The sequence below is a fragment of the Xiphophorus hellerii genome, chromosome 5 (assembly GCF_003331165.1).
Source record: "Xiphophorus hellerii strain 12219 chromosome 5, Xiphophorus_hellerii-4.1, whole genome shotgun sequence".
NCBI classification, from domain to species: Eukaryota; Metazoa; Chordata; class Actinopteri; order Cyprinodontiformes; family Poeciliidae; genus Xiphophorus; species Xiphophorus hellerii.
The window spans coordinates 5,169,972-5,182,543 of record NC_045676.1 but is presented as its reverse complement, the minus strand read 5'-3'; the positions used below and the strand labels follow the sequence as shown (position 1 = coordinate 5,182,543).

General features: G+C 39.8%; 1 protein-coding gene across 1 annotated transcript; it reads right to left on the bottom strand.

The window, feature by feature from the left end:
- Nucleotides 1-129: 129 nt before the first annotated feature.
- On the bottom strand, nucleotides 130-12,078 carry tesk1a (testis associated actin remodelling kinase 1a). The gene is made up of 11 exons (XM_032564046.1): nucleotides 11,814-12,078; nucleotides 10,914-11,535; nucleotides 7,251-7,372; nucleotides 7,089-7,137; nucleotides 5,757-5,903; nucleotides 5,017-5,099; nucleotides 4,203-4,293; nucleotides 3,992-4,075; nucleotides 3,482-3,568; nucleotides 3,042-3,132; nucleotides 130-2,216 (listed from the first exon to the last, which is right to left on the bottom strand). The coding sequence occupies exons 2-11, from the start codon at nucleotides 11,118-11,120 to the stop codon at nucleotides 1,054-1,056; spliced, it is 2,124 nt and encodes a 707-aa protein (XP_032419937.1). The 5' UTR covers nucleotides 11,121-11,535; nucleotides 11,814-12,078; the 3' UTR covers nucleotides 130-1,053.
- Nucleotides 12,079-12,572: the final 494 nt, after the last annotated feature.

The window sequence follows — 12,572 nt, the reverse complement described above, 5'->3', positions numbered from 1 at the left end:
TTCTTAAGTGAAAAAGCTGCAGAATGTGCCAAATTTTAATTCAATTAATTGTTTAATCGTCAGAATGATCAATTAATTGTCAGGATAACCAATTAATCGCAAACTGTAACAGTACAGACACAAAACAGATCTTTTTCAGCCAATTCAGTTTATTATCCCTAGTTTACCAGATGAATGCCACACATATCTAAAGTTTTCTAACAGAAAAGAAAACGAGGAAATTAGAAAATAAATGATCTGCATGTATCAGTCACTCCACTCTACATTAGCGCATACACACACAGTGTGTGAGATGATGTTTACAATAAATACCCAGAGCTGCTTTACACGCCACTGTTACAAAGGATGACATGAAGCCTGTTGAGCCAGAAATGATCACAAACTCAAACACAACGAAACAGCTGCTGTTTTATCACAAAGTGCTTCAAACTCAAGTGCAAAAAAACAAAAACAAGTTTACATTAAAAGCCCAAAATTTCCCTTAAATAAATGTTAATCTCTCTCACATTCACATATACAGGTCGATTATTAGAAAAATGTAGAAAGAATAAACTTTGTTAGGTCTATAAATATTCCTTCGGCAGCCGCAGTAATCAGCAAAACGGGATTAAAAACACATTTTGTCTCTGCAGCCACACTGATATGCGAGTGAGAGCCAGCAGGGGGCGCTGCCGCAGCTGCCTTGCAAACTTCCTCTATTAAAAAACGGAGGCAAAATGAGGTAATATAAACTTCTATAGCAAACAGTTCTGTACAGATTCACCTCGGTCACGGCGCCGTAGAGCCAGAAAACGGGTAAACTGCGGTGGCCGGTGAGGTCATCGCTTCTTATTACATCTAAACTCCTGATCTCAGAAACGGTAAGAGGACGAAGGCTCTAACTAGAAGGAATAGCAGCCAGTTTACACTGAACTAGAATGCGACCTCGTTAAGACATGCTGTTGAATCTTTAGTTTGTGGAGAACAAGGCTGGAGGCAGTCATTTTGACTCCGAGCCTCCGGACTGCGAGTTGTTGTGTTTTGTCCTCCTGAGAAACCTCTGAAGGTTGAACTCTACGACTGCGCCTCTGGCAGAGTCCGACCGGGCTCACGCGGTACCGACTGGTCCGCCACGAGTCCGTTGGTGCTGCGACACAGGAGCGGTCTGGCGGCCGTGGCGGCAGCCGCCGACGAGGTCGCGTTGCTAGCCGTTATCGTACCGTTGAGGTTCTGGTACTGCCGCTGACGGGGCAGCGAAGTCCGGCGTCGGGAGACCGGCACAGCGGCAGAACCACGCAGGCACACTGAGGGGAAACTCAAACCCACCAAACAGCAGCTGGGACAGGAAATGACCTCGTCTCGCTCTGAGGAGCCAGCGAGGTCGGAGGACGGGACCTGGCCTTCGCCGTAGCCGTTAGAGTGCCGTCCTCTCCCCCACTGCACCTGCTGGCCAATCACCAGCTCCGACAGGTTGTTGTTGTCCAGCTTGGGCAGTGCGGGAAAAGATGGCGGCCCGTTGGAGCAGGGGAGCCGCCAAGCTTTGGTCCGTAAGGAAGAGCAGGAGGTAGAGGTGAGCAGTGGCTTTAGAGGAGTGGAGTTCAGGATTCTCTTTGCCGGTTCTGGCGACTTGGTGCAGTCCATTGGTTCGGCGAGACAGACGCCCTCCTCGTTGTTCTCATCCTCTTCCTCCTCGTCCAGACGTCCTAGAGACACCATCTCCAGCTCAAGAGGAAGACCAGAATCCTCTTCGGTAGTATCCAAACTTTGTCCGACCGTTCGTTCCTCTGACACCCACTCCTTCTCGTCACCCTCATTCCCTGCCACCTGGCCGATCCTGTCCTTTTCCTTCTCAGCATCACAGGGGAACGCCGCGGTCCGGCTGATCTCCGGCGTGCAGGGGAGCGACTGGCACCTCCGCGGTGGAGCTAGCATCCCTGTTGTACCTCGGAGGAGGCGCGGCGAGGCACACGGGTCGCAGAGCGCCGGCAGGGTGAAGGTCAGGGAGATGACAGATTTGCTAGGCGTGTCCAAGAGTTTACACCGGCCGCCGTTTAGGTCCCTTCGGAGAGAGAAGGGGTTGACCCGCGGCGGAGTACCCAGGAGAGGAGGCGTCAGGGCCGCTGGGGGCAACATGTCCGACTGGCTCCTCGCTAGGCCCTTCCTTGGTGGACTGTGGTCTCCAGGGTGACAGGGGGAGCTGCGGCGCCGGTATGGGCTGACGTTGACCATTACTGGCTCTGAGCAGCAGTAGGAGAAACAAATGTACAACAGACAGGAGTCAGAATATGCAACAAAGATAAAGAAATACAAAAAATAATAATACTACACTGCAAAAACACAAAATCTTACCAAGTACTTTTGGTCTAGTTTCTAGTACAAATATTTTAGTACACTTGAAATAAGAGAAAACAGTTACATGTAATTTTCATAAAGAACTTTTAACTTATTTAAAGTCAATAAGTCCTTAATATTGATGGAAAAATACTAGTTCCATTTTCAGATTATTTCACTTATGATAAAAATGTTTACATGTTACCTTATATCTTGCTCTAAATTAGCTTTCTCTTATTTCAAGTGTACTAAGATATTTGCACTAGAAACTAGACCAAAATTACTTGGTAAACGTTTGTGTTTTTGCAGTGTATGACTGAGTATTAGGGTCAGGCTATGAAAACCCCCCCCATTAAATTATGAGAATAAATTCATATAAAAGCAAGTCAAAATAAAACCAGAATAAAGTGACAATAATACAAAGATAAAGTTGTACAACAAAAAGTCATAAGAATATGAGAATAAAGTCATAATAATATGAGAAAATTCTGTCATCTTAATTGCATAAAAAACCATTTTTTAAAGGAAAAGGTGTTAATTAAAACAACCTGAAGTTTTTGTAGGTTAAAATTTGACAAAAAAATAACTGAATGTCTTTATTTGGTGGTCAGAACAGAAACTTTTTTTTTAAATTAAAAAGATTCCTGACAGTTTGGTTTCAGGCAGTTTGCCTGTAGATTTATCACCATTTTAAACCTCTACATTATTATTATTATTATTATTTATTTTACCAAGAGTGATGGGAATCTGTCTGTCTTCTCCTCCCATGGCCTCCAATGTGAAGACGATATCAGAGAATGAAGGTCGTCTCTCTGCGCTCATCTGACAATCAGAAAGACAAGAAAAGGTCAACTGACGTTTATTTAAGTTCTGGTTCTGTTGGACCTCAATGCAGCATTCATCATCGTTGACCATCACATATTAATGAAGAGCTCTAGTACAATATTTAAATGGTTGGGGTATTACCTAAAGAACATTGTTGAATTAAACATTAGTTGCATATGAGTTACCACCAGGTCCAATCCTGGGACCCCTGCTATTTAATATCTACATGGTCCTTCTAGCTCAAATTATAACAAGTAATAAAATTAGTTACCATTACGATCAAAAAATCAATGTGTGTTTATCATTTATGTTTTTATTATGTAAAGTGGAGGCTAGGTCTGCTTACGTTACAGCAGGTCACAGCCAGGCTGAAGAACGCAGCTGGGCAATCTCCTATCATGTTCTCGAATGCGTGCACGTCCAGACCGAAGTCCTACACAAACCCAGAAAGAGAGACGGGCTTTGAGTCGGGAACCAGTTACAGCCCATTGGAGGTCTATTCACTCCACTGGGTAAGTGAAACCAAAATCTGAAACATAAACTTTAACATTTCCTGACCGATGTCATGGCATGTTTGTGACAGTGTCTTGAGTGTTACGAAAGTTGTGCTCAGTGTCTTCCTCAAAAGTTTTTGTGCCATTTTCTTCAGTAGTTCTAGGTGCAGCGCCCCCACAGGCGAGGAGGGGAAAGTGTTTTTTAAAGGGTTTAATTTGGTTGACACAATTCAGTGTGAAAGCGAACTGCACCAGCTTGAAATGAAACAAATGTATCGTGTGTAAATCTCAGTAGATTATACGTGAGAGCAGATCTATGGTACCACAACCATATGGATCAGAACCGACCAGCGGTGACCTACCTCTGTCCTTGGTAAGAAGTCTGGATCTGCCTCGATCCGGGCGATGATCTCACACAGGATGATGCCGTACGCGAACACATCGACCTGAACCGAAGAGGAGAGCAGAAAGTCCAAACCGCATCACGACGACATCAAACACAGGAACACAACCGCTGCGCCACAGCGCTGCGGTTCTGAGCTTCAGGAGACATTTACACGATCGGCTCCTCACCTTCTCATCGTACAGCTCTCCTCGCAGAACCTCTGGCGCCATCCAGTACGGAGAGCCCACAATGGCCAGCGGCTGCTTCTCCACGCCATCGCTACAGAGTGAACAGGTCGTTATTAGGGCTGTAATAATATACCACCTAACTGCAGCAAGGCCAAACTGAAAATACCAACCCACATCGTCATCTTTAAACGACTACAATTGAACTTTATAGAACTGATTAAGTTACCTTGTTTTAAAATATAAAATGACATTAAAAATTTATATTTGTTTACTTTTTGGATCAGGTTTTTTAATGTAAGTGTACCACTATTCACTTGGTTGTTTTGTCATTTAAAAAATAGCTAAATAAATATAATGCACTTAAAAAAGGGTGACAGTTTAAATCATGCTTTAATGTATACAACGAGGCAATTTAAAGTCTATTAATTTTTCGGTGAATTAATTACCATAATTAAAAGTTTTAATTAATTTTTTTATGTTGTATAAAAAGTTTTTCAAAATGTTTTTAATGTTGTATACAAAATGCTTTGATGTATACAATGAGAAAAGTAAAAGTCTTAATTCTTTGAATTAATTAAAGCTTCATATCTATTATGCGTTTGTTTCTTTGTGACTGAAAAGTCAAAGGCGTTTTTTTAAATTAGTTTATTAAAAAATACACTTAAACATGAGATTTATGAAATGTTTTTTTGTATATATAAAAGCTTGATGCCTGTAGTAACTTAAAAATAGAAATGTAAAATCATAACAAAAGGGTTTTGATTAGTTTTTAAAGGCACAGCAACAGGAAAGAGCAGAGAAAAAGATCCTAAACCTGTAATCTGGGATCTTCTCTGCCAGGCCGAAGTCTCCAACCACAGCGGTGAACGTCCCGTTTTCACAGCGAACCAGACAGTTCTGCACAGACAGACAGACAGACATCCACACTGACTTCAGCTAAAAACAGATGCTAACATCTCAGCTACTGCAGGGCTAACAAACAAAGCAATCCTGCAAGATTAGTCAGCTCATCTTCTCAGTCTGGATGAAAAAACACTGCAGCATTAGAGAATTAGATCGAAACAATAAAAACAAATGTCCATCGAAAACAAAAAATTTTTTTTAGAATAATTTCACATATTTACAAGAAAAAAAGTAGTAAATTATCTCATGTCAAGACGTTTTAAATTAGAAGAAGAAAATTAAGATTTTTTATGACTTCATAAAGTCAGAGATTTGTACGAAAAAACTAATTAGTCAGAAATTTTCAACAAAAAATTCCCATAGAATATACAAGATTAAATAGTCCTGCCACAACAAAAGCTTAAGACCTGTGAATAACAAATTAAAGGCCAAAGTCCTTTTCTTTTTTTACATGTGTGCATGACATTTCAAGGCTTTAATTTTAGATACATGAATTAAAGACTTCATAAGAATTCACAATGAATTCATGCTGGATGAACCGAAAGAACAAAGAAAGGTTAAAGGTTGGTTCAAGGTCCGATTCTTCCATTAATAACAAAAATAACGTGATGATTCAGAGGTGAAAACACTCTGATATCAGGCTGCAGCTACCTTGGAGGTGAGGTCTCTGTGGAAGATGCCCTTGCTGTGCAGATAGTCGAGTCCTCGGGCGATGTCCAGAGACAGACCGACCCTCACGCTCCAGGACAGGTACAGGTCGCTGTCCAGCAGCTGCTCCAGGTTGCCTCCATTTATGTACTGAACACGGTGGACAGAGAACAGCATTTAGATTATAAACAGAACAAATCACAGCTGGAGTTCCCTATTTTCATCTTTTGATTTTTTCTTTTTCCACAGCTTTTATGCTTTTATCAACCAGGCGAGCTGTGTCATTTCGGGAAGAACACCGCCCTCTGGTGGTGAAAGTGATAGCTAGTGTGAAGTTAAGCACTGCAGAGCAGCAGCAAAAACACCAGCAAGGATAAAACACAAATGGACAATAATCTAATCCAGGTATTTTGAGATCTCAGCATGTAAGTCTAACAATAAATGCATTCATTTAAAAGTTGCATTTTGCATCTACTTGTGCTGTTTTTGACTACTATTTAAATTTATTTAATGATCTGAAACACTGAATGTACAACAGCTTATTAGTGCGGTTGTAGGTAGAAGAAAAAGGAGTAAATTTCCACAAAAAAACTGAAAAATGTTGAGATTAACCTCTGAAATTTTCTAGAAAAAAAACAAAACAAGGACATTTCTGAGTTTGAAAAGTCAAAAATTTGAGGGGGAAAAAGAGGCAGAAATTTTTACATTCATCTCAGAAATTTTCTAGAAAAGAAACTTGAAATTACTGAGTTTGAAAAGCCAAGAAAATTGATAGGAAACTAAAATTTTGAGATTAATCTTAAGGAAAAACCAAGGAAATTTTAGATTTTCAAAAGGAGATTTGGAGATTTTCTGAGTTTCAAACGTGAACAATTTTGACTTTTGAAACAGAAATTTCTATGTTTTTTTTCTTGAAATTTTCTGATTGATCTGAAAATGTAAGAGTTTTTCCTACCATTTTTTTTACTTTTAAAATTCATTTATTTCTTTGTTTTTTTCTAGAATATTTCTGAGATTAGGCTCAAAATTTCTGAGATTTTTGGCTTAAATGTATACCTCTTTTTTTTCTCTACCTCAATGGTCGTAGTATGCCACTGTAGAAGCATGACAAACATTCAAAAAAATAAAATCAAATTAAATAAAGGTCTTTTAAAAAGTGAGATTTTAATCAATATCTGAATGAACATCAGGAAAATTTCCTAAATTTTCACGCTCTAATTTATCTCCATAACATTAAAACAAGGCTAATAACACCAGGAAACAAACAGATATGGCACATAAATGAAAAAATAATCAAATCTTGTGGTAAAACTCTTGGAAAAGTTCAGCCTGTACCTCGGTCAAAGCGTGGAGTTGGCCTTCATGAACACAAACCCCGATAAACCTGAGGAAACAGCAAAAAAAAACATGACGACAATCTGCAGGTAATTATCCAAAGATCTGCATAAATAAATCCCTGAAACCTCAGAGGGTTGATAAAGTGAGGAAACGACCAACCTGAGAATGTTTGGATGACAAAGTCTGTTCATCAGCTGCACTTCTCGAAGCATGTTAGCTTTGTTGCTTGCTAGCGTGTTCATCTTCAGGGCCATTACCTGTCCGGTGATGCGGTGCTGCACCTGGAGAGCAAACAGGATCATCAAGGGAAAAAACTCAAACTGCACAGGGAGAAAATGAGATGTTGGACCAGCTCTGTTATATTAGGTCTGATTTATTATTTTTCTAGACTTTTGTTCTTAAGGTTTTTGGTTGAGGCGCTGCATGTTTGGACATTTATCCCCGCTGGTTTTGGATAAAACCCATACACAGGCAGGTATTGTTTTTACAACTTGGAGCAGCTGATTAGCATCTTAAAAGCTCAAGTAATGACACGTAAAACAGATCTAGAAACATGTTATCAACCATAACGTGTTGAATATCATGGTAGAATCCTATGGGAGGATGAGCATCCCGCGTGTGATGATCGGGTCACCGTTTCGCCCTGAGAGCCTGCAGAGTTCGGAGTCAGGAGCTGCAACAGGATGCCGGTGCGTCTGGGTTTGTGTGTCTGCATGTGTGTGTATTAATAGTGTAGCACTAATAGGCTTTATGGATTTCCCATCACCCCTCCTGATCTGCAGAAATCCAACGCGCCGTTAGCAACGGCCTCGCCCAGCTGCACGCACACGCCAGCAGATGCAGCGCCAACAAAACACATGACTCCAGTCACAGTGAACAAGACTGAAAGAAATATATAAACTTTCATGGTTCTAATATAAAATTAATTCAATCTATACTCGGAATGGCAAAAAAGAGAGAACAATGCCATGTTGTTAAATTGTTTGATTCTTCCTCTGTTGAATTTTCACTTTTTGTTGAGGAACGCAGAGCAGGAAAACAGCTTGTATAAAAAATTACTCAATTTCTTTTGTAATCCGTGTAAATAGACGTCCATCACCTTTCTAACTCTCTAAAGTATTTTGAGTGACATTTTGATTGTGGAATTGCACATGGCCAGCCGATCAGTTGACCTTATAACTTTATAACATCTAACCGAGTCAATTACAAAAATAAAAAAATAAACTGATAACTGCTTATCAACGATCAGCCAGAAAAATCCAATTGGTGCACCCCTACCTTCCATCTTTCTTTTTTCTTTTTTTTAGAAATACATTAAAAGATGCAAGTAAGAAAATAATCCTATTATTATTATCATTTTTTGAATAAGAAGATAAATATTTTATTGCCCAAAATGCAAAAACAGTAAAAGCGTATGCTTCATCATTCTTAGCAAAGGCTGAATCTCTAATTAAAAAACAATACTGTTTATTAATATGTTGACTGTTTTTGACTAAATAATTAGAAAGCAAAATGTATTTAGTAGGTTTTAGTTTGTTTGTTTATTTACGGAATTTGAACCTGATGAAGCTTCAACCAGGTCACTGGAGTTCTGGGTAGAAAATGTTAACAGATTTCTTTTTATCTTAAATACAAAATATATATTTTTTTGATAATGGTTAATTGATTGCTATATTAGTTGACAATTACTTCTAAAATCAATTAATCATGATTAATTTGATTAATCGTTTCAGCCCCAATGTGTGTGCACCACAGACACTGTGCCCAAATTTACTATGAATTTAAAGAAAATGCAAACAGTGATTAAAAGACTAACACTTTACTGTTCTCAACATTTTGCATTCAAGAAAATTTGTGGGTAGTGACTTTGCAAGAATTAAAAACAAAAGGCCTCCTCTGCAGATCTGAATCATTCTTGAATTGCAGTCAGGCTCCACAAAAAAATAAAATAATAATAAAATCAATGCAGGGGCCGCATGCGGGACACTCCTGGTCTGTAAACATTCAACTGAACCGTTTTCGTTGATCTCAGAGATGCTTGGGAGCAAAAGAAAAAAAAAAAGTCAAATCAACTTTCACCCTGGAGAAATACTGCAGATTATCATCTCTGATTGCATTTAAAGCAGCAGGCTGTGAACATTTACATATGTACCAACACAAAGGTACTCACACACACACACACACACCCACACACACACACACACACCCACCCACACACACACACACACACACACACGCAGGTGGTGTGTGAGTAAGCTGCTTAGTCCAGTGAGTCCTGCCCTCCAATCCGCCTCTTAGCTCCCACACAGGCAGACAACACACAGGTGTGTGTAACAAACTCCTGGTATTAATAACATCAAACCAACATGTTTGAGGAAAATCTCCAGTTAAAAGGTCGACTGAATAATTTTATTAATCTAGTCACAAGGTCATCAGGTGCATGAGGAGTTTATTCTGCCATAATTTCAGGATAATTTGGTGGAAATTAAAACAGAGCTGGGCGATGTGGGTTACAAATAAAATCTTAGGTTTTGTCGTAACAGATCTGATTTTAATCTGACTTTTTTCCTCACTTTCTTTCAAATAAATGACAAAAAATATTTTTAAAAAGTGTTTTTTTTTTTATTTCAATTATCCCTTTTGTGGGTTGTATGATTGAATATTAGGGCCAAGGTACGAGATTTTTTGCGTAATTAGGAGAAAATAGTCATATTCAGGGTTTTCCCCGGTATTATAAGCGTAGCGGACTTGTCCTTCCTTCCCTCTGTGACCTTTGACATTTTGAGCTGCAGCCAACTGAGAGTAAAGTAGTAGGCAAATGTAAATGTGTTTCTTTTTATTTGACCTAAAATAAATTTCCACATTTTTTGAGGTGCATTGTTTCTTCTATTGTTTAGAGCCAAAAAATGTGGCTGAGCAACAAAAACACTGAATGTGTGTCACTTTTTACATCAAAAAAACTTGCAGTAATTTGCTATGTTTACTGGACAGGTGTGCCCAGGTGTGTTTTTGAGTAAAATTGAAAGTAGAGAGTGTGGTTAATAAAAGAAAATCTTATTATTTTCAGTGCACATATTAAACTAGAAAAACATGAGGAGTAATGCTAGTTTATTTATAAAACTGTGTTTAATTAAACACAGCAGGGAAATACAAACCACACAGTTATGTTTTCATTTTAATGTGTCCATTCAACTCTATAGTGGCACCTAGTGTTTGGGAGGAAGCAAAGCATTTAAAAGGCAGTTCTCGTGAGCTGTGAGTAAAAGTAATTTTGTTTGGTTGGGGACCAAATTTGCAACATTTGTTACATTTTCAGCTTCTGCGGTTCCCATCCTCGCCTGTGGTGGCACTGCACCAAGAACCACAGAAGGAAATGGTGTGAAAACCTCTGAAAAAGACAATAAGCACAACTTCCTTCCCCACAAATTATAAGCAAGAATGGAGTAGCGTCAGATTTTAGGCGGATAAAATTTCGCTTTTTTGGTCAGCATCAGAGTTGCGCATTCACACCTCCCCAAACGAACCGGACTTTCTAGACAAACGTACCAAAGTTTGATTAAAACAGATTAAACAGGGCTGGTGAGAATGCACCCTAAGATTTTAAACTGCAAGCTAGCTGTCAAATCAAAAACAGGATTTAGCTGAACTGCTGCCTGAAATGCACAAGATAAACTGGCAACGTTGAGGACAATAAAACTAAAAAAAATCTCATCCAACAAGCTCATAAGTGGAGTTTCATTATAATCCTAAAGTCATTTAATGACGTTGTTGTTCTCACCTACTTTATTCCAAACGGAGTGAAAAGCAGAGGACGGCACGTACCTTGAAAACCTCGGAGAAGAAGCCTGAGCCAATCTTTTCACAGAAGAAGTCGTCAATGCGGGCCAGGCTGGACACCGCGCTCCTCAGGGCTCTGTATGAGGATGGCCGGATCCGGTTGGGCGCGTGGATGCTGTGAAGCGGCGGCTCATCCAGACCTCCTGGCCCGTCCTCCGGGTTGCAGAGGCAGCACTCATTGTGATGGTCCATGGTGCTGGTGGACCACTACAGTCCAGATATTTGGTTCTTACCAAAAGCAGTTACACCTGAGTAGTCCTGAGGCACTCCCACATGGTGCCTCTCGCCATCATTGTGTCAGAAGAATCAGGGTGAGGAGTTATATAGGATTTTATTGATAGGTCCAACTAAAATGCCATAATTTTCCACCTTAATGGAGGATGCAGTAGACTCCAGGTAAACTATTAGAGAAAAACCCAATATTCCTGCAAAAGTTACCCATCCTCACAGCTCTCCAAATGCTGCATCCAACATGGAAGGCTTTGGTGTTAGGAATTCCTGCGGTCCCTGAATGCCTCCATCAGCATCCAGTTAGTTTGGAGGACTTGCTGGCAGAAGGCCCTGGAGGAGTCCCAACACACTGCACCAGCAATCAGGGTTCCTCCCCCTAAAGATGGAGAGTAGAAACAGCAAAAAGATGTTATCAGCGCGGAAATATGCCAATATTTCCCTTTAACAGGTGCCGTAACAGGCCGCTTTTCCGCGTAAGGGACTCCATCTCACAGGGAGATAAGCGGGATGACACCGACCTGCCATCATCTACGGCCCCACTCAGCCATTGTGTAGATATTTAAATTTTTTATTTTCACCACGACAAACAGCGTTTATAACACAGCTAAACAAACCGCACCATGTGGCGCTTTAAATGTTTAATGCGCGACTTACCAATATAATCCTAGCTTCTGTTAAAACGGCAGCAGTCAATGACAAGCAGGCAGCAGCGGTCAGATTGGCCGCTCGGCTCGGTCCAAATGTCGGCCTGGCCAGGAAAATGTCCGCGGTTCCGCTGCTGGAGGTTTAGTTTGGCCCAGAGATTTTTATCATTCGGCACCTCGACGGCGTCAGCCTGATAATCCCGTCTGGGTTTGTTTCCCCGGTCGCTTCTTGGGATGTCTACAATACGGATCTATTCTGGAGTAAAGTATGGAGGCGGGATGTCGGTGACTTCCTGTTCGGAGTTTCAAAATAAAGGTTCAGACGAACATTTATTCAAAACATATCTGTATTGTATTGAAGCAAGAGAGCACTATTTCCACACATTTATACTCGAGTAAAAAGTTGCCCTTCAATAAAATTACCTAAATATATATATTTTTAAAGCTCCTAATTAAATAGTTTGAAATGCCAGGTGAAAATTCTGGTATTTAAAAAATAAAATTAAAAAAAGTATACAAAAAAAAAACACAATTTCAATCCAACAAAATCAAACAGAAGAAACATTTTCCAAATCTTTTTGTTAATATAAAACTTATGAAACTAGTACTTATAGATAGATAGATAGATAGATAGATAGATAGATAGATAGATAGATAGATAGATAGATAGATAGATAGATAGATAGATAGATAGATAGATAGATAGATAGATAGATAGATAGATAGAGAAGAAAGAAAAATCCATTTGTTATATTTGGCCGTAGTCAGG

Excerpts from the sequence above, each read along its gene's own strand:
- tesk1a (XM_032564046.1), bottom strand. The coding sequence starts at position 11,120 with ATGGACCATCACAATGAGTGCTGCCTCTGCAACCCGGAGGACGGGCCA. Across the intron at positions 7,373-10,913 it reads TCTTCTCCGAGGTTTTCAAG|GTGCAGCACCGCATCACCGG; the intron begins GTACGTGCCGTC and ends TTTGCTCTCCAG. Across the intron at positions 5,904-7,088 it reads AACTCCACGCTTTGACCGAG|TACATAAATGGAGGCAACCT; the intron begins GTACAGGCTGAA and ends CACCGTGTTCAG.